Source organism: Suillus plorans, assembly GCF_016647745.1.
Source record: "Suillus plorans strain S12 chromosome Unknown HD556scaffold_76, whole genome shotgun sequence".
In the NCBI taxonomy this organism is placed as follows: domain Eukaryota; kingdom Fungi; phylum Basidiomycota; class Agaricomycetes; order Boletales; family Suillaceae; genus Suillus; species Suillus plorans.
The window spans coordinates 13,984-34,332 of NW_024537460.1; the positions used below are offsets into that span (position 1 = coordinate 13,984).

General features: G+C 48.5%; 6 protein-coding genes across 6 annotated transcripts; 2 read left to right on the top strand and 4 right to left on the bottom strand.

Annotated features, from left to right (window-relative positions):
* Positions 1–8,169: 8,169 nt before the first annotated feature.
* On the bottom strand, positions 8,170–9,301 carry HD556DRAFT_1312541 (uncharacterized protein; the record flags this gene model as incomplete). The annotated part of the gene is made up of 4 exons (XM_041300671.1): positions 8,170–8,178; positions 8,246–8,831; positions 8,868–9,207; positions 9,259–9,301. 4 exons carry the CDS (start codon positions 9,299–9,301, stop codon positions 8,170–8,172), a joined length of 978 nt encoding a protein of 325 aa, XP_041154966.1.
* Positions 9,302–10,673: 1,372 nt separating this feature from the next.
* On the top strand, positions 10,674–12,052 carry HD556DRAFT_1501101 (uncharacterized protein; the record flags this gene model as incomplete). Its single annotated transcript, XM_041308957.1, has 6 exons — positions 10,674–11,093; positions 11,190–11,247; positions 11,320–11,417; positions 11,571–11,687; positions 11,842–11,880; positions 11,946–12,052. Exons 1-6 carry the CDS (start codon positions 10,973–10,975, stop codon positions 12,050–12,052), a joined length of 540 nt encoding a protein of 179 aa, XP_041154967.1. The 5' UTR covers positions 10,674–10,972.
* A 455-nt stretch (positions 12,053–12,507) lies between these two features.
* On the top strand, positions 12,508–14,727 carry HD556DRAFT_1407886 (acyl-CoA oxidase). Its single transcript, XM_041304064.1, has 10 exons — positions 12,508–12,581; positions 12,633–12,956; positions 13,012–13,103; positions 13,158–13,258; positions 13,310–13,516; positions 13,566–13,721; positions 13,772–13,954; positions 14,004–14,028; positions 14,074–14,423; positions 14,478–14,727. The coding sequence occupies exons 2-10, from the start codon at positions 12,829–12,831 to the stop codon at positions 14,553–14,555; spliced, it is 1,320 nt and encodes a 439-aa protein (XP_041154968.1). The 5' UTR covers positions 12,508–12,581; positions 12,633–12,828; the 3' UTR covers positions 14,556–14,727.
* Positions 14,609–15,868, bottom strand: HD556DRAFT_1246424 (solute carrier family 25 member 38; the record flags this gene model as incomplete). Its single annotated transcript, XM_041298609.1, has 8 exons — positions 14,609–14,751; positions 14,775–14,847; positions 14,899–15,023; positions 15,049–15,208; positions 15,261–15,483; positions 15,537–15,629; positions 15,678–15,729; positions 15,784–15,868. The coding sequence occupies 8 exons, from the start codon at positions 15,866–15,868 to the stop codon at positions 14,609–14,611; spliced, it is 954 nt and encodes a 317-aa protein (XP_041154969.1).
* A 295-nt stretch (positions 15,869–16,163) lies between these two features.
* Positions 16,164–17,465, bottom strand: HD556DRAFT_1434330 (mitochondrial carrier domain-containing protein; the record flags this gene model as incomplete). The annotated part of the gene is made up of 7 exons (XM_041305311.1): positions 16,164–16,400; positions 16,448–16,540; positions 16,592–16,785; positions 16,836–16,934; positions 16,992–17,080; positions 17,137–17,372; positions 17,424–17,465. The coding sequence occupies 7 exons, from the start codon at positions 17,463–17,465 to the stop codon at positions 16,164–16,166; spliced, it is 990 nt and encodes a 329-aa protein (XP_041154970.1).
* A 390-nt stretch (positions 17,466–17,855) lies between these two features.
* On the bottom strand, positions 17,856–20,117 carry HD556DRAFT_1246452 (uncharacterized protein; the record flags this gene model as incomplete). The annotated part of the gene is made up of 4 exons (XM_041298611.1): positions 17,856–18,041; positions 18,092–18,876; positions 18,925–19,836; positions 19,901–20,117. 4 exons carry the CDS (start codon positions 20,115–20,117, stop codon positions 17,856–17,858), a joined length of 2,100 nt encoding a protein of 699 aa, XP_041154971.1.
* Between the last annotated feature and the right edge of the window lie 232 nt (positions 20,118–20,349).

The window sequence follows — 20,349 nt, forward strand, 5'->3', positions numbered from 1 at the left end:
CGAGTTCATGTTAGAACTCCAAACTAACTTCGGACCTCATGACCCGGTCGGAGATGCGGAAATGCAGCTGGAACAGCTCTATATGCGTGACGGACAGCGCATCAACAAGTACGTTGTAGAGTTCCAGCGGCTAGCTTCCCAAGTACGAGGTTGGGGCGACGGAGCTTTGCGCCGTCAGTTCTACAATGGACTTCCGGCTCGCGTCAAGGACGAAATCAGTCGTCAAGGAAAACCCACCACTCTGTCCCAATACAAAACTCTCGCCCAGACTATCGACGCCCGATACTGGGAACGCAAGGGAGAAGTCTCCCGCAAAACCAAACCCTCCGCATCCGCGCCTCCTGCTAAGCAGTTAGCTTCCACTTCCGACCGGAAAGAGTACTCCGGCGGAAAATCCGGAAACGCTTCAGCTTCCTCCTCCGCCAAACTTCTGGACTTAATGTCCAAGCTCGGAAAAGACGGTAAACTCACCTCCGAGGAGCGCCAGAGGCGCATGGAAAAGAAGCTCTGCCTCTTCTGCGGCGGACCCGGTCACACTGCCCGGGACTGCCTAAAGTCCACTTCCCGTGCAGCCAAAGGTCATGCTAGCATGGTGACTCTGGAAGCCAAACCGGAGGTCTCGGAAGAGACAAAAAATTAGTCCGCAACCCTCTTGACTCCGTGCGGGACGAGGGTTGCATTGACTCAACCCGAGCAATGGAGCTACACCTCAATGCTATTTCCTTTTCCGATCCGAACTCTTTAGTACCATCCGTCTCTATTTCTACTTTTCCCGATATTTCTCCGTTCCCGGCTCTAGTAGATTGTGGTTCCTCCCATTGTTTTATAGAAAGCAAGCTAATCCGAGAAAATAACATTCCGACCTATGCAATTCCTCCACTTCCGCTCCATCTGTTTGATGGTACTTCTAATGCCACTATTACCGAGGCAGTAGATTTACCGATCCGGTTTCCGACCGGTGACCTGCACCAAACTGGTTCGGTGCATGGATGACTGATACTCTCCTATGAGCCCTATGCCCTATGAAATCATTTTCTCTATGATCTGAAGTCAGACTGAGGCTAAGGGAATATTTTTCGCCTTTCTTTTTATTTTTCAAGTGTGTACATAAGCAGCCTGAATATTTTAGTACATTTAATTTTGCGATGAGTTTTGCTTAGTCAGCCATGGTGATGACCCAGACAAAATCCCACGCCTGTCAGGTGACTGTGAAAAATATTTCCCACATATGTTGTCCTGGAAAAACATTAGTAAAACCCTAAATACTAAGCTCGCGTCATTTTCACTCATCAAAAAAAACAAAGAAAAGACAGACACACAAAGGATCCACATCATGTGACATTTCTTACTCTCTTTCTGGATTTGTCATCAGGAGTTGGATAGGTCACATGACTTAGCACAATACCCATATGACTCACTATGACTCACTCTGAATATATGACTCCTTATGACTAGAAACAACTTTAAAACTGACTCACTATGACTCACTCTGAATATATGACTCCTTTTGACTCTTGATGACTCTTGAGTATACTAGTAGCACAGCCACATTTATTGTGTATATAAAGACCCCAGTTTCTGAAATAATAAGAAGCACTTTTAGTGGGTGTTTTTCAGCCCATCTAACACTAAGTTGTGAGTAAGGTGTGATAAGTGTCAGTACCAGTGTCAATAAGTGTCTCAAGACTGAGAGGAACATTCTCAAGAGACAGTAATACTGCAAGCTCATCATACTAAACTACCAGCTTTGAGCTCACTGTGTGCAACAACCAGCAAGCAAGGTACAGCCACAGTTATATTCAAATTTCTATTTTCTTTTTCTTTTGTTTTACTTTCACCAGCCTTTGGTGTTCTTTGTCCAAAAAAATATATCTCCAAAATATTCGTGTTGTCTCTACGTCCACCTAAGACTCAGAGTAGCGTAGTGGGGAGACTTTAGGAATTGATAGTGAAGCTTGACCTCACTCATCTGAGTAGTGATACTGAGCCAAGATATTCTGTGCCTGCTAGGCTTTAGCTGTTGAAGAGGGGACTTGGTAGTAAATCCAAGGACGTCCGTTCCTGAGTCTGTTTAAATACTCAAAAGAGAGTTCCTTGACAGCAGGTTCAATATTGAGCTAAGAGTTCTACAATAAAGCATTTGACTAGTCTTGACCTTTGATTCTACCTGTTTTGTGCTGAGGGGGTTGATCATTGTAATTCTGCACCATTCCTTTTGGAGTATAGTTGGTACGAGGCACTGTTGTTGAAGGGGAACCTGAGGAAGAATCCCATATATTCTTTTGGTCATTGCCATACTGTCGGGCTGACCATTGTTTTGTTTGTTTTTCTGTCAAGTCCATAGATTGGATTGACCATCGTATTCACTGATCTTGCAGAAGTACCTTTAGCTGAGCATACCTTGGATAGTATACAACTAGCCACCCACGAACGACCACGTTATCAGTCATTGGTATTTGTCTGAATCGCTGACCGTGGAGATATTTGTTTTATAGGTGTTTATCTATAGATCATCTATCTAAGAAGACACCGGCGTGGTTACCTCCGAAACATTTTATGTTACTCCGTTGGACTCATCCTGTTCCATCGTTCTAGGATATAGCTGGCTCACCCGACACAATCCATTGATTGACTAGGTAAAGGGCAGCATCGATTTCCGTCCGATTCCTCATGGAGTGCCTCCGACCCCTCCAACCTCTTTTCCGCCGGCTCCGGCGGAAATCCCTTCCTCAACCTCGCCGAGTCCCTCCACTGATAACACTGTTCCTAATATTTCCCTAATCAATGCAGTTGCCTTTTGCCGGGCCTGCAAATTAGAGGGATCGGTCCAGTTCAGTATTTTCGTCCGACCCACCGGTGTCAATCTCTGCTCCGCTACACTCTCCTCCGAACCTCCGAACCTATCCGGAATCCCTTCGGAATATCATGAGTACGCGGATGTCTTTGATAAAAGCAAAGCCGGACAGCTCCCTCCCCATCGTCCCTATGATCTTAAGATCGATTTGGAAGAAGGAGCGGCTCTGCCCCTTGGCACCATCTATTCCCTTTCTCCGGTTGAGCTTGTAGCTCTCTGCAAATTCCTTGATGAGAATATTGCGACCGGACTTCTCCGTTCCTCATCCTCTCCGCATGGAGCCCCTGTCCTGTTTGTCAAGAAGAAGGACGGCTCCCTACGCCTCTGTGTAGATTTCCGAGGACTCAATAAAATCACAAAGAAAGACCGCTACCCTCTTCCCCTCATTTCCGACCTTCTCGATTCTCCGAGCCGCGCTAAAGTTTACACTAAAATCGACCTCCGGTCCGCTTACCATCTAGTCCGGATGGCGGAAGGAGACGAGTGGAAAACTGCTTTCCGGACGCGCTATGGCTCCTATGAATGGTTGGTTATGCCTGAGGGCCTCACCAATGCTCCGGTGGCTTTCCAGTGCTTTGTCAACACCATCTTCGCCGATATGCTTGACATATGTGTTATTGTGTATCTCGACGACATCCTCATTTATTCCGCAGACCTTGCATCCCATAAAAAACACGTCCTTGAAGTCCTCCGACGCCTCCGGAAGCATCGGCTATATGCTAAACCGGAGAAGTGCGAATTCCATTCCGACTCTGTAGAATACCTCGGTTACCTCCTATCTCCGGCCGGACTTACAATGTCCTCCGACAAAGTCCAGACTATCTGTGACTGGCTGGAACCTCGGAAAGTCAAGGATATTCAATTGTTCCTCGGATTCGCTAACTTCTATCGTCGTTTCATCTTTAACTACTCGGATATTGTAGTTCCGCTTACGTGGCTCACCCGCAAGGATGCCCCCTGGAATTTCTCCAAGGATTGCCGGAAATCTTTCGAAACTCTCAAAAAAGCCTTCACTATGGCTCCGGTGCTTACACACTGGATGCCGGATGTTCCTATCATTGTTGAGACAGATGCTTCTGATTATGCCATCGCCGGAATACTTTCTATTGTATGTCCGGACCAGGAGCTCCGCCCGGTTGCCTTTTACTCCCGAACCCTTTCGGCTCCGGAACTCAACTATGACACCCATGATAAGGAACTCCTAGCTATTTACGAAGCTTTCCGGTCCTGGCGACACTACCTTGAAGGCTCTGCCGAGCCGATAGACGTCATCACAGACCACAAGAACCTTGAGTACTTCGCTACCACAAAACTCCTCACCCGCCGCCAGGCCCGCTGGTTGGAATACCTTCATCAGTTCAACCTCATTATCTGTTTCTGACCCGGAAAACTCGGAGCAAAGCCCGACTGCCTAAGTAGACGTTGGGACGTCTACCCCAAAGAGGGGGATAAGGACTACGCTCAAGTTAATCCACACAACCTCCGGCCGATATTTACCACAGAACAGCTCGCTTCGTCCCTCCGGGCATCACACCTAGCAATTCCGGTGCTCCGGACAGCTGTACTGATGGATGTCGAGCAGCTTCATAAGGACATTCTGTCCGCCCTCCCTAATGACCCTATCGCTTCCTGTCATCTTCCGGGTCCATCGGACCCGAGATGGACAGTGGACGAGAGTGGTTTCCTCCGTTGCGACAACCGTATATACGTTCCAGAATCCAATGACCTCTGTCTCCGAGTGCTCTGGAATACGCACGACCACCTGCTATCTGGACATTTTGGTCAGAACCGGACCCTGGAAGTTATCCGTCAGGAATATACCTGGCCCGGAATCCGCGCATATGTGAAGGACTATGTTAAGTCCTGCACGACCTGCGCCCGAGCTAAAGTTCCGCGACACAAACCATACGGATTATTGAAGCAACTCCCCATTCCCGAGAAGCCGTGGAATTCTATATCCATGGACTTCATCGAACAACTCCCTGATTCCTCCGGCTTCACAGCCATCCTGGTAGTCATAGATCGACTATCCAAGCAATCCATATTCATTCCGACCTACGACACCATCACCTCTCCGGACCTCGCCCGGTTATTCCTCCTCCATGTGTTTTCCAAACACGGAGTTCCGTCCCATGTCACTTCCGATCGCGGTACGGAATTCGTTTCCCACTTCTTCTGGTCGCTCGGAAAAGCACTCGACATGATCCTCCATTTCACCTCCGGATATCATCCGGAAGGCGACGGACAAACCAAGCGAGCTAACCAAACCTTAGAACAATACCTCCGGATCTACTGCAACTATCAGCAGGACAATTGGTCGGAACTGTTACCCTTGGCCGAGTTTGTGTACAACAACACTCCGAGTGCTACCACCAGAGTTTCGCCATTCTTTGCCAATAAGGGTTATCACCCGAACATTTCCATACATCCGGAGCGTGATCTTTCCTCCGCCCGCGCCCGGGATTATGCTATAGATTGAGATGAGCTTCACCAATTCCTCCGAGAAGAAATGTCCCTTGCCCAAGCAAGATATCAAGGACCCGCGGACGCTAGACGGAAACCCGCTCCGGACTTCAAAGTCGGAGATCAGGTCTTTGTCAAAGCAAAATATTCCGCTCGACCCGACCATCGAAAAAGCTCTCGGAAAAGAATCTCGGACCATTCCACATCATCGCTCGTCCCGGCACCCACTCCTTCACCATCCATCTTCCAGACGCTATGCGATCTGTGCACCCCGTATTCCATGTCTCTCAGTTAGAACCCGCAACTCCGAACACTATTCCTAATCGCATCCAACCTCCTCCGCCTCCGGTATTAGTCGACGGAGAACCAGAATACGAAATCTCCGAAATCCTGGACTCCAAGATCGACCGCCGGAGACGTCACTGCCAACTACTATACTTAGTACGTTGGGCCGGATATGAGGGGACGGACAAAGAAACTTCCTGGATACTCGCAACCGAACTCGGAAATGCGCCGGAACTTCTATCGGATTTCCACTCGGCATATCCGGATAAGCCGGGACCAACTTCTAACAAAGAGTAAAAAAGGACATGCATATATGTACGTTATTTAGGCGTCCGATATCCGGACTTCGGATCCGACGACCTAAGAGTCCATCTCCATATCTCCGCTGGATCCGCCGGCCTCCTTTTCCGCCTCCTCAGCATTTTCCTCCTCCAGAGCATCCTCTACATGCATCCGGAAACCGCCCCTCAGACTCTCCATGAAGAGAGTCTGAAACTCCCTCTGCTCCTCCATGAACCGGAGCATGGTCTCACTCACCCGGTCCATCGCAGCTCTACTTCCCTCCGCCGCTGCAATACCCCTCTCCATCAGCCCATTCGTCCGGGCCAGTTCCGCAACAATGTTGTTGGTGGCTGCGACCCAGGCCTGGTCGTCGTACTCCGTCCAGTCTTGATCCTCTCCAATAACCGTCCGGGGATTGGAGACTATTTCCACGTCGTCGTCGATGTCCTCCGGACTGCGCTGACGTCTTTTTCCCTTGCCCTTGGGGCTCGGAGATCCCTCCAGACGCGCACGTTTCTTGCCTTTGCCTTTGCCGGCCGGCGCCTTAACAGGCGGATTTCCGCCGACGCACTTTTCCTTGGATGTGCGGCACTGGTCGCAAGTCAGGATCTTTCGGAAATCATCAGTAATCATCTGGATCCGGACAAAACAGAAAACTCACCCTAGGCGTCCTAGACGCTACTGCCCAGGTACAAATCTTGCGCCTAAGGACGCACATCTCACATGCAACCTCCGGATCCGCTGGACCAGAGGACTAACATGTTGTTAAACTCCGGAAAAACACAAAAAACCTCATCCGACTCACCTCTGACGCATTACCCATCCTAGCCTTTGCCAAACGTTCCTGCTCGCGCTCAGCCAACCTTTTCCGAGTCTCCTCGATATCCTTCCGTTTCTGTTCTTCCATACATTTCCGTTCCTCTTCCGCCTCCTTGCACTTGTGTTCCTCTTCCTCTGCCTCTCTCCGAGCATCCGCCTCGAGCCGCGCAATTTCGGCCGCCATTTCCGCCTGTCTCTCTTCGAGAACCTGCCGGGCGGTCTTCTTGTTGCCGGAAGTGGAGTTAGACATGTTAAAAGCAGTAATAGGAGTTAAAGGGAAAGTTTTAGACATCTCATGGGCGCCCCGGCCTACTTATATGCTCAGTGCTATTTTTACGAGCTCCACCCATCATCTCGCATTCATAAAAGTCCGGTCCGGACTTCCGGATCAGAAGCCTCGTGGGCTCGGCCCTAAAGGGGGGATACTGTCATATCCCGTGTTCCGGGTCCGGACCTATCACACTCATCATTTCCGGATCCGGCCGACTTCTATGTATCGTCCGGATCCAACCCACGTCTAATTTCCGTGCCTTATCCCTTTGGTATTTCCCTTATCAGTTAGTACACTTTATTTTCCATCCCTTATTCATTTCCGTCTTCATTTTACTAAGTTCCGATAGACTAGTGATAGTCGTCCCATATGTTTTCTCCATAGCTTTACATAGCCTCACACTGCACTTACTGTTCTCCGTTATGTCCTCAGTAGTATATAAACCCCTGTACAGTCTCTGTAGTTTCCTTAGTTCGAATATCATCTTAGACTCTGCCCATTACCTCCTCCGTCCGACTTGAGTTTCTCTCTCGTCAACCTCCGCTCGTCTTAGGATTGACTCCTATAGACTTATCACCTCCGCCTCTACCTTTGGTAGTCCTCCGCTGTTTCCTTTCTAGTTCGGACTTCGTCCGGATTAGTCTTATCTCTTGTTTCCGAACGTCCGCCGGATTCCCGCGCATCGGACATCGGACTCCAGACATCGCCCGACGCCCTCCGGACATCGTCCGGTAACCTTCGGACATCGTTCGACAGCCTTCGGAAGTTAGGGGCACGTACTTGGGTAAGGGGCGCAGCGCACGAGCTGAAGCCAAGCCCTTCGGATCCGACCCTTGAGCACGTTCTTAACAGATCCTGAGCATGCTGAGATATCAAAACATCGCGCCAGTTCTGGGCCTGAGGAAGAGGGCGAGGGCTTTCCTTGTAGACATGTTCCAGCCAGGTTGGGCAGCATGCCAGCCAGTTGGCAAGGTACTTCATCAATGATTGCGGGAAAGAACGTTGACGAACAATCTCGGATTGGGAAGCGAGTAACCGTCGTCCATTTGGTCCCTGGGATGCTTGATGCGGAGGAATTCTTTCTTGGCTTCCTCCAAAGCTATCTTGAAGAAAGAATTCATAGGCGGCATGTAAGGGTGATCTATGTTAGACCATTTATTGCGGCCAGATGCAGCTTTGTTCTGACGAGGAGCAGTTATATCGTCTGAGGAATAAATTAGACACGGCAGCCATGAAAGAAGACAGCTGAACATACACGGCACAAGCTTTACTTTCATTTTCGCCTTCCCTTTGTGTACGGGAGCCTTTCCTACCAATGACTCCGTCATGACCAATTCAACTTGAGGTTTTGGAGCGGGCAACTTCTCAAAGTTGGAATACGCCTGACGCGCGGCCTCATGACACCGGCAATTATTCGGACCTCTAGCAATGATGTCGAAGGGCTGAGCAAAGAGTTTGAGGGGATCATGATATATGCTGATGACGAGGTCATCGGGTGGTGTGAACAAGACAACTTTAACAATGTTCATATTTGAGGGGATAAGTCTAGCATCGCGAATAAGCCAGACAGGAACTCCAGCAGCATGTACTTTTGTGGCGATAGCGACGTCTTGAGTGAAACACCCCATCCATTTAGGGTCAACCTTATGGGTAGTGTCGACAAATCGCATGCGGGGCTCGATTACTTCATAGAAGTCTAGAACCACCCAGATATCAAGAAATCGGCGCTGATATTCAGCAACGACAATGACAATGTCGCACCAGGCCATAGCTTGCTGGAAGCGCTCATAGACGGCACGCATTGCATGTACCCACCCAACAACATGATCCTCTTTATGCATCCTTGCGATCTTGTAGCTGCTAACCCACTTGTTGGCCTTCTCGTACAATCACTTGAGATGGCCGAGAATGTCCATCTTGAGCTGACCAAAAAGACTACCCACAGCCAGGGGCACGAAGTTGCTTGAGAAATTTGGCCTGAACCACGCATATGTCATGCTTGCGTCGTCCAGATAGGCTTTCCGGCGTGGGATTGCGAAACTTTGAGCGTACAGGTCATCATACGTCTGTGGCCACTGAAAAGGATCCATGGCCCAATATCTGCCATCTGCCCACGCTTGAATTATATCGGATTCGTTGTGGAAAGGTTGAGGAATGAACTTCATGTTAGGAGTGGTGATGACTCGGTGGCCATATGTAGCCACACAGAAGGCATCGGTAGCTGTGAGATAACCTGGACATAATCAGTCAAGGACAGTAGAAGTACAAAGATGTTAAAATGCACGGTCACTAAAATGCGTGAATGGTTTGAACACAGGGATCGACATGATGGGAGCTCCAGGAACAGCGATACTGAGAATAGGGAATCACACAGCGACTTGAAGTCACTGAGGAATGAAATTTAAATCACACAACAACTCGAAGTCACTGATGATTTAAATGCTACCATGAAGGCAGATAGTGAGATGGTGTTGAGAGATTGAAGAGAAATCTAATGAAGGCGTGATGTCAGTAAGTATAGCACGAACAAATATAATGAATAAGATTACAATGAAGGAAGACAGGATTCTTGAGCGAAGTTGAGATTCTAGTTAGAGGATAGATGATGTCATGATATGGTGATGAAATAGAATGAATGTGCTTACCCACAAAAGCCAACAGCAGTCTTAAACAAATTCTGGATGTCAGTAAGAGCGTTAAAGGATCAGTCAAGTGAGACAGAAAGTTGTGAGACAGAAAGTTGTGAGACAGAAAGTTGTGAGACAGAAAGTTGGAGATAGTTCAGGCGGCTGAGGATAGTTCAGGCAGTCGAAGACAATTGCGCGGTTGAAAAGAATTCTGACGGCTTAAGACAGTTCTGGGTGTGGAAAACAATGCTGGTTGTGGAAGACAATTCTTGCTGTAGAAAATAATGCTGGTGGCTGAAGACAATGCTGGTGGTGGAAGCGAGATACTGCCAGTGGAGGACAAGATACTGCCGGTGGAAGACGAGACTGCCGACTGAAGTCTAAGCAATCGATCGCAGCAAGCAACACGAAGTTACTGCTCACAGTGCATCTACCACGAAGGTAGACTATAGAGGTCAGGGGGTGCAAACCATGATGGGGGATGAAGCTAAGTTGGGTGGTGAGCAAGGTGAACGATGAGGAAAAGGAGGTTGGGGATTAAAGTGTGAAGTCCATGCTTCGAATCACTGTGGGAAAGCCCATGCCTAGTCCGGGAAAGCCCAGGTCAAGGCCTGGGAAAGCCCGTGTTTCAACTTCCAATTTTGACAATCTTAATACTAATTATGGAACCTGTCGCCCATAATAGACACACTGTGAAAGGCGGATAACGACTTTGATCAGCATGGCTCAAGCTTGAAGGAGGATCAACACACTCACCCGCTGCGAACAGCAGACAACGACCTGGATCAGCATGGCTCGAGCTCAGAGGAGGTTCAACACACTCACTTCCTGCGAACGGTGGACAATGACTTGTATCAGCATGGCAGTTGCTTGAACGACAATCAACACACTCACTTCCTGCAAACGGCGGACAATGACTTGTAGGATGATTGTAACGATTTTTGGTTGAATTCATATTTAGATAGATAGACTTTTTGTATATTCAAGTAATTCTTGACATTTTGTGATATTTGCATCCCACATTATCGTCTTCTAGCAATTTTATTCCTAATTCTTGTAATTAGATAGAATTATCTGAATTAGAACTTTTAGCGAAAATTATAACATTTTTTCCCTGGGAGGGTTTTCCTGATGACTGTGCCTATTTGTACAGATTGTAATACTTTGTGACAGGCTTGTAAAGAGGGGACTTTGTTGTGGGCTTGTGCCATTTGTACAAGATTGTACAATGACCCCCTAGTTTGCTGATGTATAGGGGTTTGTTTTGTGCATGCTTCACAATCAGTATGCTAGCAAAAGCAGCCCATGATGGGCGTGTATTATTATTTGCGAGGAGGCCTTTCTAGTGCTGCCATGGTCCAGTCCTGAACCATGGTTCGAACCGGACTTTTGGTCCGGTTCTCCTGTGGTTCGGTCCACGGTCCAGGTGTCAGCCAGAACTGGACCACAGTACGGTTCTCGGTTCTGCCATTGGGTGAACGGTTCGACTTTGGTTCGGACCGGTCCCAAACCGTTCCGAACCGCGAACCGAAAGAAGCTTGCCACATTGTTGAAGTGCCCTTCCTTTGATGATCCACTTCGGCCTCAGGGATTCTCAAGCTTCAAGATTTACTTGTTTCCATCAAATGCAGAGGCCCATTGACAAGGTTAGTCATGATATGCACTGTTCAAACTGATGAATCAGACCACACGTCTCATTGTGCAACTCCTCCCACAAGCCCATCGTCCCACTCCCGCAAAACCACCGCCTCCACCCCTAAAATCAATGTGCCGACAAAGACCAAGGCAACCAAAACCACTGAGTTTGAGGTGTCAGGTGAGTGACCTCTTCACCTTCAATTAATTTGATGCACGCTCTAACTCTTTCGCTTGTGCTCGCTATCTTGCGCCCGTTTTCTCATGCTTGCTCTCTCGTACCTGTCCTCTTGTGCCCATTCTCTCGTGTTAACTCTCCCACCTGTTCTCTCAGGCCACGCCCCATCTTTCATGCCCTCCTACTTCCCGATGTCACTTGGTATTGAGACCATCAACTGCGGCACCACAACAAGTGCCCGCCACGTCACCTGCGTCTTTGCTACGAAGAGCGGTCCGTTATGATGAAATGTCTTGCACCCTTGCTCTTCAATGCACATCCATTCTCTTCACAAACTCCATGGTATTCTCAACTCTATCTAACTACATTGTTTGTTCACTTTCTCCTTTGAACTCACACAGCCGCCTTACAATTGGACATTCTCCAGGACTCCTCATTTCAATGATGTCTCACTATGCTTTAGGTAGTACGTTGCGCATGTAGACTCGACTCTGGTTGGGCAACTTACTTTTTTTTTACCATCCTATATAGATACAGCCTCTCCAGGACTCCTCGGACTTGGCAACCCCATTGAGGCAGGCACCACTCCCGCACCATCAACATATCATCCAACCCTCATGAGTCCCCCATTCTACTAGCTGTTGATGCATCAAGCATCTTAGATACAACTCGTTCCGTCCCATGTATGTACATGCGCAATGACATTGATATATTTCTCTTCGCGTGACTCAGCGGAGTGTATTGTCGCCAGGACAGGTGCTGTTGTTAGTATTGTGGAGGGATACAGAGCTCGTAGTGCTGCCGCAGTCAAAGTACTTCGATTATATGTATTTTTTGCTAGCTGTAGAAAAAATTGGGTCCGGTTCGCGTTCGAACCAAAAAAAAACCGAACCTGACCGCTGTGAACCGTTCACAAAGGTTCGGTCCAAAGTTCATCGATAAAGGTAGAACCGGACCTTGGTCCGGTTCTCGGTTCTCATCAAACTGCCTCTGAACCGGACCGAACCGGACCGCGGCAGCACTAGGCCTTTCAACCACTTAAGCTCGATTGCATCATTTCGGTGTTTTATATGAAACATGTTTTTGCCGCCTTGGTTGATACGGTTGCTCGCATAAGGTCTTGGCTCAAGTTGGGCTCAAGGCAGGTTTTGCCTTGAAGTTGAACTCGTAAGTGAATATAAAGGGCATGGTGATAATAGATTGAAACTGTGAGCGGAGTGCCATAATATTATAGAATACTGTTGGTCGTCATTCCAATGGTCCGGCATTCTGCAGTATCACCATGCATTATGTGTGCTAGAACGCTCCGCATCAACGCTATGGCATTAAGCTATGATAAGAGAGAAGATCCGACTGGCAAGCGATACCATGTGATTACTTGGACCAAACTTGGACCAGTATTTAAATTGATGTCATGCGGCTGTATTGTGCGCACGCTTACTTTCTAGCTTTGTTATTCGCTTTCACCAACATGTTCCGCGTCGCATCACGAGCACTCCGAGCTACCAAGCATCGTCCAACGAGACTGGTCGAGCCAGCTAGGTACGTGGTCTTCAAGTTGCAGGGGTTGTACAAGTCGCTGCAATCCCTTACCCAGAACATTCTTTGTGTCTGCAATACGGACAGAGGGACTCCGACTCAACTCGCTGGATACATTCACGGAGGAGGAGAACATGTTTCGTGATTCGGGTATGTTGATCTTTGTATCTACTTGCGTTCGAGACACCGATCACATATGTTTAGTGAAGCGCTTCGCGGTAGACGTAGTTGGCCCCAAGGTCCGCGAAATGGACGAGAAAGAATCTATGGACCCAACTATCATTCAGGGTCTTTTTGAGCAAGGGGTCAGCATCCAAATACGTCTCTTTCTAAAGCATGCTAACACCACTCTGCAGCTCATGGGAATAGAGACAAGCGCCGAGCACGGAGGTGCAGAGGCCTCCTTTGTATCCGCAATTATTGCAATCGAGGAGCTTGCAAAGATAGACCCCTCCGTATCTGTCATGTGTGATGTGCACAACACCTTGGTGAACACTATTCTGCGCACGTACGGCACGAAGGAGCAGCAAGACAAGTGGTTGCCTTTGCTGTCGGAGTCAAAGGTGAGTTGAACACGAACTTTCCTGCATGTGCGCTCATGTGTACATATAGCTTGGTTCATTCTGCTTGTCCGAGCCTGCGTCAGGTTCAGATGCTTTCGCGCTGCAGACAAGGGCAAAGAAGGACGGAGACCATTGGGTTATCAACGGATCCAAAATGTGGATCACCAATTCGCATGAGGCTGAAATCTTCCTCATCTTTGCCAATGTGAATTCTGCTTGTTCCCGCTTTACGTTATTGGCTGAAAGAGCCCCTAGGTCGATCCAAGCAAGGGCTACAAGGGTATTACTTGCTTTATTGCAACGAAAGAGATGGGCGTGCAAATAGCCAAGAAGGAAGAGAAACTTGGAATTAGAGCGTCATCGACATGCACACTTAATTTTGACGATCTCCGAGTACCAGCTGAGAACATCATAGGCGGTGAGGGCAAGGGCTACAAGGTCAGTAGTTTGATTCAGGCGAAGAAATCGCTAAGTTTTCCTATCACAGCTTGCCATCCAAATTTTGAACGAGGGTGGGCAATATTCATTGTCAACGCTATGAAAGCTCACTTCCGTAGGTCGCATCGGTATTGCTGCTCAAATGTTGGGCCTCGCTCAAGGCGCATTTGACAAAGCTGTTCCTTATACCTACCAACGGACTCAGTTTGGTCAGCCAATTGGAACCTTCCAGGGCATGCAGTTCCAAATTGCAAAGGCTGCAGTTGAGCTCGAAACTGCACGTCTGCTTACATATAATGCAGCACGGCGGAAGGAGGAAGGTCGAAGCTTTACGAAGGAGGCGGCAATGGCCAAGTACTGGGCTAGTCAGGTGGCTCAAGATGTGAGCGGGTCAGCTATCGAGTGGTGTGGAGGTGTCGGGTTCACAAGGGAGACGGGGATTGAGAAATTCTGGAGAGACTCGAAGATCGTGAGTGGCGCTCTGACTGAATGGATTATATTATTCAGCTGGTATTCATTACAGGGTGCAATCTACGAGGGGACGTCAAATATCCAATTGCAAACGATCGCAAAGTTCATCCAACAAGAGTACTCTCGATGACCAACAGATTCGCGCTTGAGTTGTATCAATGGACAATATTGTTAAATAGTTCGTCACGTTTGCATGAAGAGCAGCATTCCTTCAAATACAGCCCATCCAATTGCCGAGCTGAGGATTTTCCTAGACATGCGGAGAGATGCACCATCGAAAAAACCGGCTGCACCACGTTGCTGTGAATTGAGTGATGAGAATACAACTCAAACATGAAACAAGCGGGACCAGCCTTGAAAATTCTCATGACAGTTGTAGTGAAGCCACGGTATTTGTCTTCTGAACGAACTTGCATTTTCGTCTGAGTAAGCCATCAGATATTCTAGAAGGTGAGACAGCCTGAAGAAATGACCTTTATAACGTCAAATGGGTGTGTCGCCATCGTGGCGACGGCACCTGCAGATGCTGCTGAGAAGCTATGTATGCCTACTGCATATGCTGTTGGGATGAAGTACGCTGGAACACATGAGTTAGATTCTTGCATCACCAGGAACGATCTTACTTGTCTCGCGTTTAATACTCTCATATATGACGACAAACAGACCGGCATATGGTGCATCCCGCAGCGACGACGCAACAAATCCGCGCATAAGTTCAGACGGTCCCATACGGGCGATAGAAAGAAGCGAGCCGGATAAACTACGGTATGCATGCAACTCACTCTGCATAACGCTAGGATATTAAAATCAAAGTGGTTTACGCGACCGCACGAACCTCAAAACGCGCTTTCAAGATAGAAAATGGGTTGAGGATCAATCCGACTCCAACTCGAGCGGTCGCGCCTGCTATGAGGTTGCCCTGACTAGACAGTTTCGGAAGGACGGTTTTAGAGCTATCGCGGTTGTGCTGCTGGTGTGCGGAAAAATAGGGCGACTTTGCCATGATAGAACGTAGATAAGTCAGGCTCGTAAAGTAGAGGGCCACTCCTGGAACATTGCTGGTATAGAAAAAGTCATCGACGAGAGAGATGCAAAATATAGTAGAACGCACCGAACCAATGTGGCACTTGTACCCGTCCATAACCCTTTTATGCCTTCGTTCCGGATAATATCCTTAGTCGTACGCCATATAATAGTTGTGTTGCTTCAGAGACATGAGTTGTTGAGCAATACAATTGTACATGAAGCCTACCCGGCATTCAAAGCAGAATCTCCTTGTTGAATCCTGGTCTTCAGGAGGTCGACTGTGTACCAAGTTAGATGTAATCAGATACTAAGAGCTTCCCCAAGGTGCTCACGAGGCTGTAACAAGATCGCTCCCCCAAACCCAGAGAGGGCACCTGAAAAGTCAGAAGATGTCAAGCCGTGCAATGAGAGGCGCATCAGTTGTTCTGACCTGAGAGCAAATGCTGACCGACTGCAGCATTTTTCATAAATGGAGTGAATGAATGTGTCGATATAAAGAGGATGGCAGTGATATGGGCACGTCCCACTGTTTGATCAAGACCGCCTATATTTGCTGAATCTTAATATTTATGCAACATTTAACCAAACCCTGTTAAGGCCGTCCTCATCGATGTATCCATGGACCATGGGATGACGAAACTCGAGATAAAAATGACTCTAAGAGAGAGCGACTTTTTTCTAATATTGCGACGCATTATTATAATTTTGTGGATTAATGCTCCTCGATATTCATGTCCCGTCTCTTTGCTTCCCTTCGCAATTTTTTCATTGCAGAAGTCCGTAATAACCATGCAAGGTTCTCGTATACAACAAAAGTGACGCAAGTTCCAGGAAGAACGCGCACGAGGTTCGTCCCCATCCCACGATAAAACCCACGGATCCCTTCGCCTTGCCAAGTGCGTTTGATGGTGGTCGGTATGTTAGGATATAAGCGAATTGTGGCATTGTTCTGAAATGAGGATGAAGATGTGGCGGCGTAAACAATAATCGTCTCACCTGTATTCGAGAACGAATTACTTGGTATGGATAAGTAAGCGCAAGCGCCCATATCTTGCTCGCACCTGACATAACCGTATAAGATATATTCGACTAGACAATATCGTTAAATACGAGACAAAGAAAAGAGAGCAATAGACTCACGAGCTTATCATCCTCCGGTCCCATCACCTTTCCGGCCTTTGCGAACCGTTTTCGCTTTTGTTCGAAACCCCACCGTTTCATCTCTTCGTATGCCATGAACTGCACCGCGCCGTTGCTCACACCGACCAAAGCCAAACTAGTCCCTTTCCACAAACCAGAGAAGCCCTCTTGCCTCCATATCGAGGAAATACCATCTAAGATGACGACCCGCTTAACAAATAAAAATGAAACAAGACGAACGTACGTGAAAGGCTTAGGTAGGATGTTGGTGAATCGGCACGCGTCGTAAACATGCGCACTTTTACGACCCATATAGGGTTCGTAATTATAGCTGTGACCGCGCCTGTAAAATTCAGTTTGAGATACTATCATAAAAAGAAAAGGGAATAGATGGGCGAACTCGCTTGAGCGGAGCAGAGCAGGTATGCTCCCGGGGACATCCTGTGATCCGGGTCGTCTCTGTATGACCGATTCTTCAGCATGTCGTAACTGAAGTATATCAGTGCCCTGCAAAGAAATTTCGAAACTGATAAAACGTTACTCACAAAAGAAAATAGAGTCCCCAACTCGAGGCGTTCCCTGCAATATTTGGTCCTACGCCTCGGTACAAGCCTCTCCATCCTTCAGTTGCATGAATTTTGCGCAGAGCGTTCCATATGGCGGTTCCGATTCCACCCTGTGGGTTTGTGGTGGCGACCTGTAGCTTGACCTTCAAAAGGTCGAGAGGATGCATGCATAAGACTGCGACAACGCCCGCTCCGAGACCTGCTGCTGCATGGTCCTACGAAGTTTCATTAGAAACGAATGTGTGAAGTCAAAGATTAGAACATACTATGGAACTTGTCGGAAAGAAGCTCGGGTGAGGTAGAGACATGCGACTGTGACTGCACCGTGCCGATCAGGAAGAGCTAATGGACAGTCTGGGGGCAAGTCCGTCACCGACTCCGGCAGTACTATCGTCTGGGTCCGAGTCGGGGGGTGTCCATTTCCCGACGCTTCTCTTGCCGGAGTTTTAAACTGTTTAACGTTACGTGATATCCGGCGACCCCTAGTAGGTCAATGGCAGAGTCGCACAATGTGCATAAAGGAACATGATTTGACGAGTACAACAAAAACTATACCGTACCCTCAACGATCATATAAAAAAAACTGCGTGAAAAGCCTAAATAAAGAAACAGACGAACACGACATGGCATTGAAATCATGGAAAAGTAGAAACCTATGATGTCGTCAAAGGGTCGTATCAAATCACTCCGTGAGTCAATCATGCAGCAGCACTCTCGCGTGCCTCGCCATTCGTGCGAGGCGTGCCACGGGTGAGCCCGGCTGCGGCAAAATTCCGTGCAGCAAATCCACGTCCACGTCCTCTAGGACCACCGCGGACCCCTCTATCAGCGCGCTCTTCACGATCTGTCGCTATCTGCACGCTAACCGTACCCTCGCCCATTTTCTAGACCGTAAATATCAGTCACTGAAAAGGACGACATTCGGGTGCCTTACCTCGTCATTCTTGTCCAATCCTGCCTTCATGGTCTCATCATCACCGAACTCTACATAAGCAAGGGGTCTAACACGGTGATGCGGGGATCCCTTGAACGGAAGGAATGTCACTTTCGTCACTCCCGCTGTCTCACCGCCAAAGAATGACCTGACGTCTGCTTCCGTCGACTGTTGAGGGAGTTTAACAAATAGAGTCCAAGGATGTCTCGATGACCGCTTGCTTGTCGGTGTCCTGGCGCCGGTACTGTCCGTTGTTGGCGACTTCATCCCGTCACGTACGTCAGCGATGGGCGCTTCGGGTGTTGCTTTGCCTGATTGCTCTGGTGCAGACACCGGAATTGGAGTTGGAGCAGACGCAGAAGTCGGAGCTGGAGCTGGTGCGTTCAAAGCAGGATCAGCCTTCTCTTCGGATGTAGAAGCCTCCTTCTCTTTCGCTTCCGTACGCTCACGGTCCTTGCGTTCTTTTTTCTCTTTCTCTTTCTCTTTCCGTTTCTGCTTCTCTTTTTCAGCCTTGTCTAATGGCGGTGCAGGTGTTCCACTCCCGTTAGATTTGGGAGCAGGAGTGGATGGAGATGACTCTTTTGGTGTCTCTTTGCCAGATGCCACAGGGACCAGAGGAGACCTGATCTCTTTTGGATGCGGCGAGAGAGGTTTTTCTGCCTGAACGGGTGTTGAACCCTTGGTGGGTGGGTTCGAAGTAGCGTTCGGTAGTGAGGACGTCGTTGAATTGGGTGTTGGAACGACATTACTGGGCGTTGCGGTGCGACGGTACGCATAATTGAAACCTATAAAACATTTAGTGAAAGCCACCAACTAAAGTGTTAACGGCTTACCCTGGCTCTTCAACTCGGCACTGATCCTGCCATCCTTGACATCCAACACAAGTGAACCAAATGCAGCGTCACACAGGTTCCAATTCCAACAGTTCTTCCAAGAGGGCTCTTCCGGACCCTGTGCGTTTGGTACCCTCTCAATGACACTCAGAGCCTTGTCAAGCAGGACCCGCTGATGCTCATCGATGACGGTGTCTACCTGCTGCTTCACACTGTCCCAAACTTTATCAAAGGCTTCCTTTCCAGCAATGAGCTTGTGACGGAAGCCTTCTAAGTCGCTTTGCACGCTGAACTCATTATAACTGGAGGCATAACGGAAGTGAAGCCCCGCGCTGATAGAGAGATCAGCCTTGAGAACGAGTGCAAGTTGAGCCATTATGCCTTCGCGTCCGGGGCTTGCGTGGGTGACAAGGAGACGCGTCTCGGTGGGATCGAAGACACGCTGAGCAGTATCAACGAGCTCACCGATCTGGAGTGCGGTTGTCCACATGGTACCCTGACCACCAGCAATTGTTGCGCTGCCATCACCATTATCAAACATTTTGTGGGGAACGAGTGCGCCACCCAAACCAAGAAGCCTCAGCTTGACGCCTCCGACATCAAGACAATAAGTGGTTGCCTCATCGAGGACGTGAAGGTTGTCGATGTTGTAAATGCCAGCACGGAATTTCTCGAGAATGACGACGTCCTCGCAAGCACCCCAAACAGTATATACAGGGATAGAAAGCTTGAGTTGACCTGAGAGAAGGAGAGGGAATTCAGAAAGAAGGGAAATATCGACGGTGGCGCGGATTGCTTGGGAGGTGTTGTCAGGTGCAAGGAAGTGGGTACGCTGCGTGGATGGTATTAGTGGCGAATACATGGTGAGATGACGCAGTGTGCGGTCATTTATGCGGTCCAGACTGTTACTTTCTACATATAATAAACGCGTCAAGCACGAAAAAAAAAACGATGACTGGTAGACGCCCATGCTCACCAAAAAAACCAAAGTCACCAGTATGAATGATAGCTTTGGCATTAGCCTCGCGCGCGAGATCGTTTAGGCCAGAAAGTCGACCACGGATGTCTGCGATGCAGAGGATGCGACCGTGTGTAGTGTCTAGAACTTTTGTGTGGGTATTCACTTGAGGTCTAGAGTTTGGTGATACTGTAGGACGTGTCGAGGAAGATGCTGGGCGAGATGACGAGTTCATTTTGGAAGCTATGAGGACGACGAGGAAGATGGCGAGGAAGACGCTCAACACAATGACAAGGTCACTGAACGAAGAAGGGTTTCAAAGGTAGTAGTCGATGATTACATAAGCTAATAACACCACCAACACTGGCCTTACCAGTGTTCGTCAACGTTCTCCACGTTGTCGACGGCAATGACAGTGTTTGCATCAGAAACTGCTGTTAACCTGGGCTCGTGGTCATTGTCGCTGC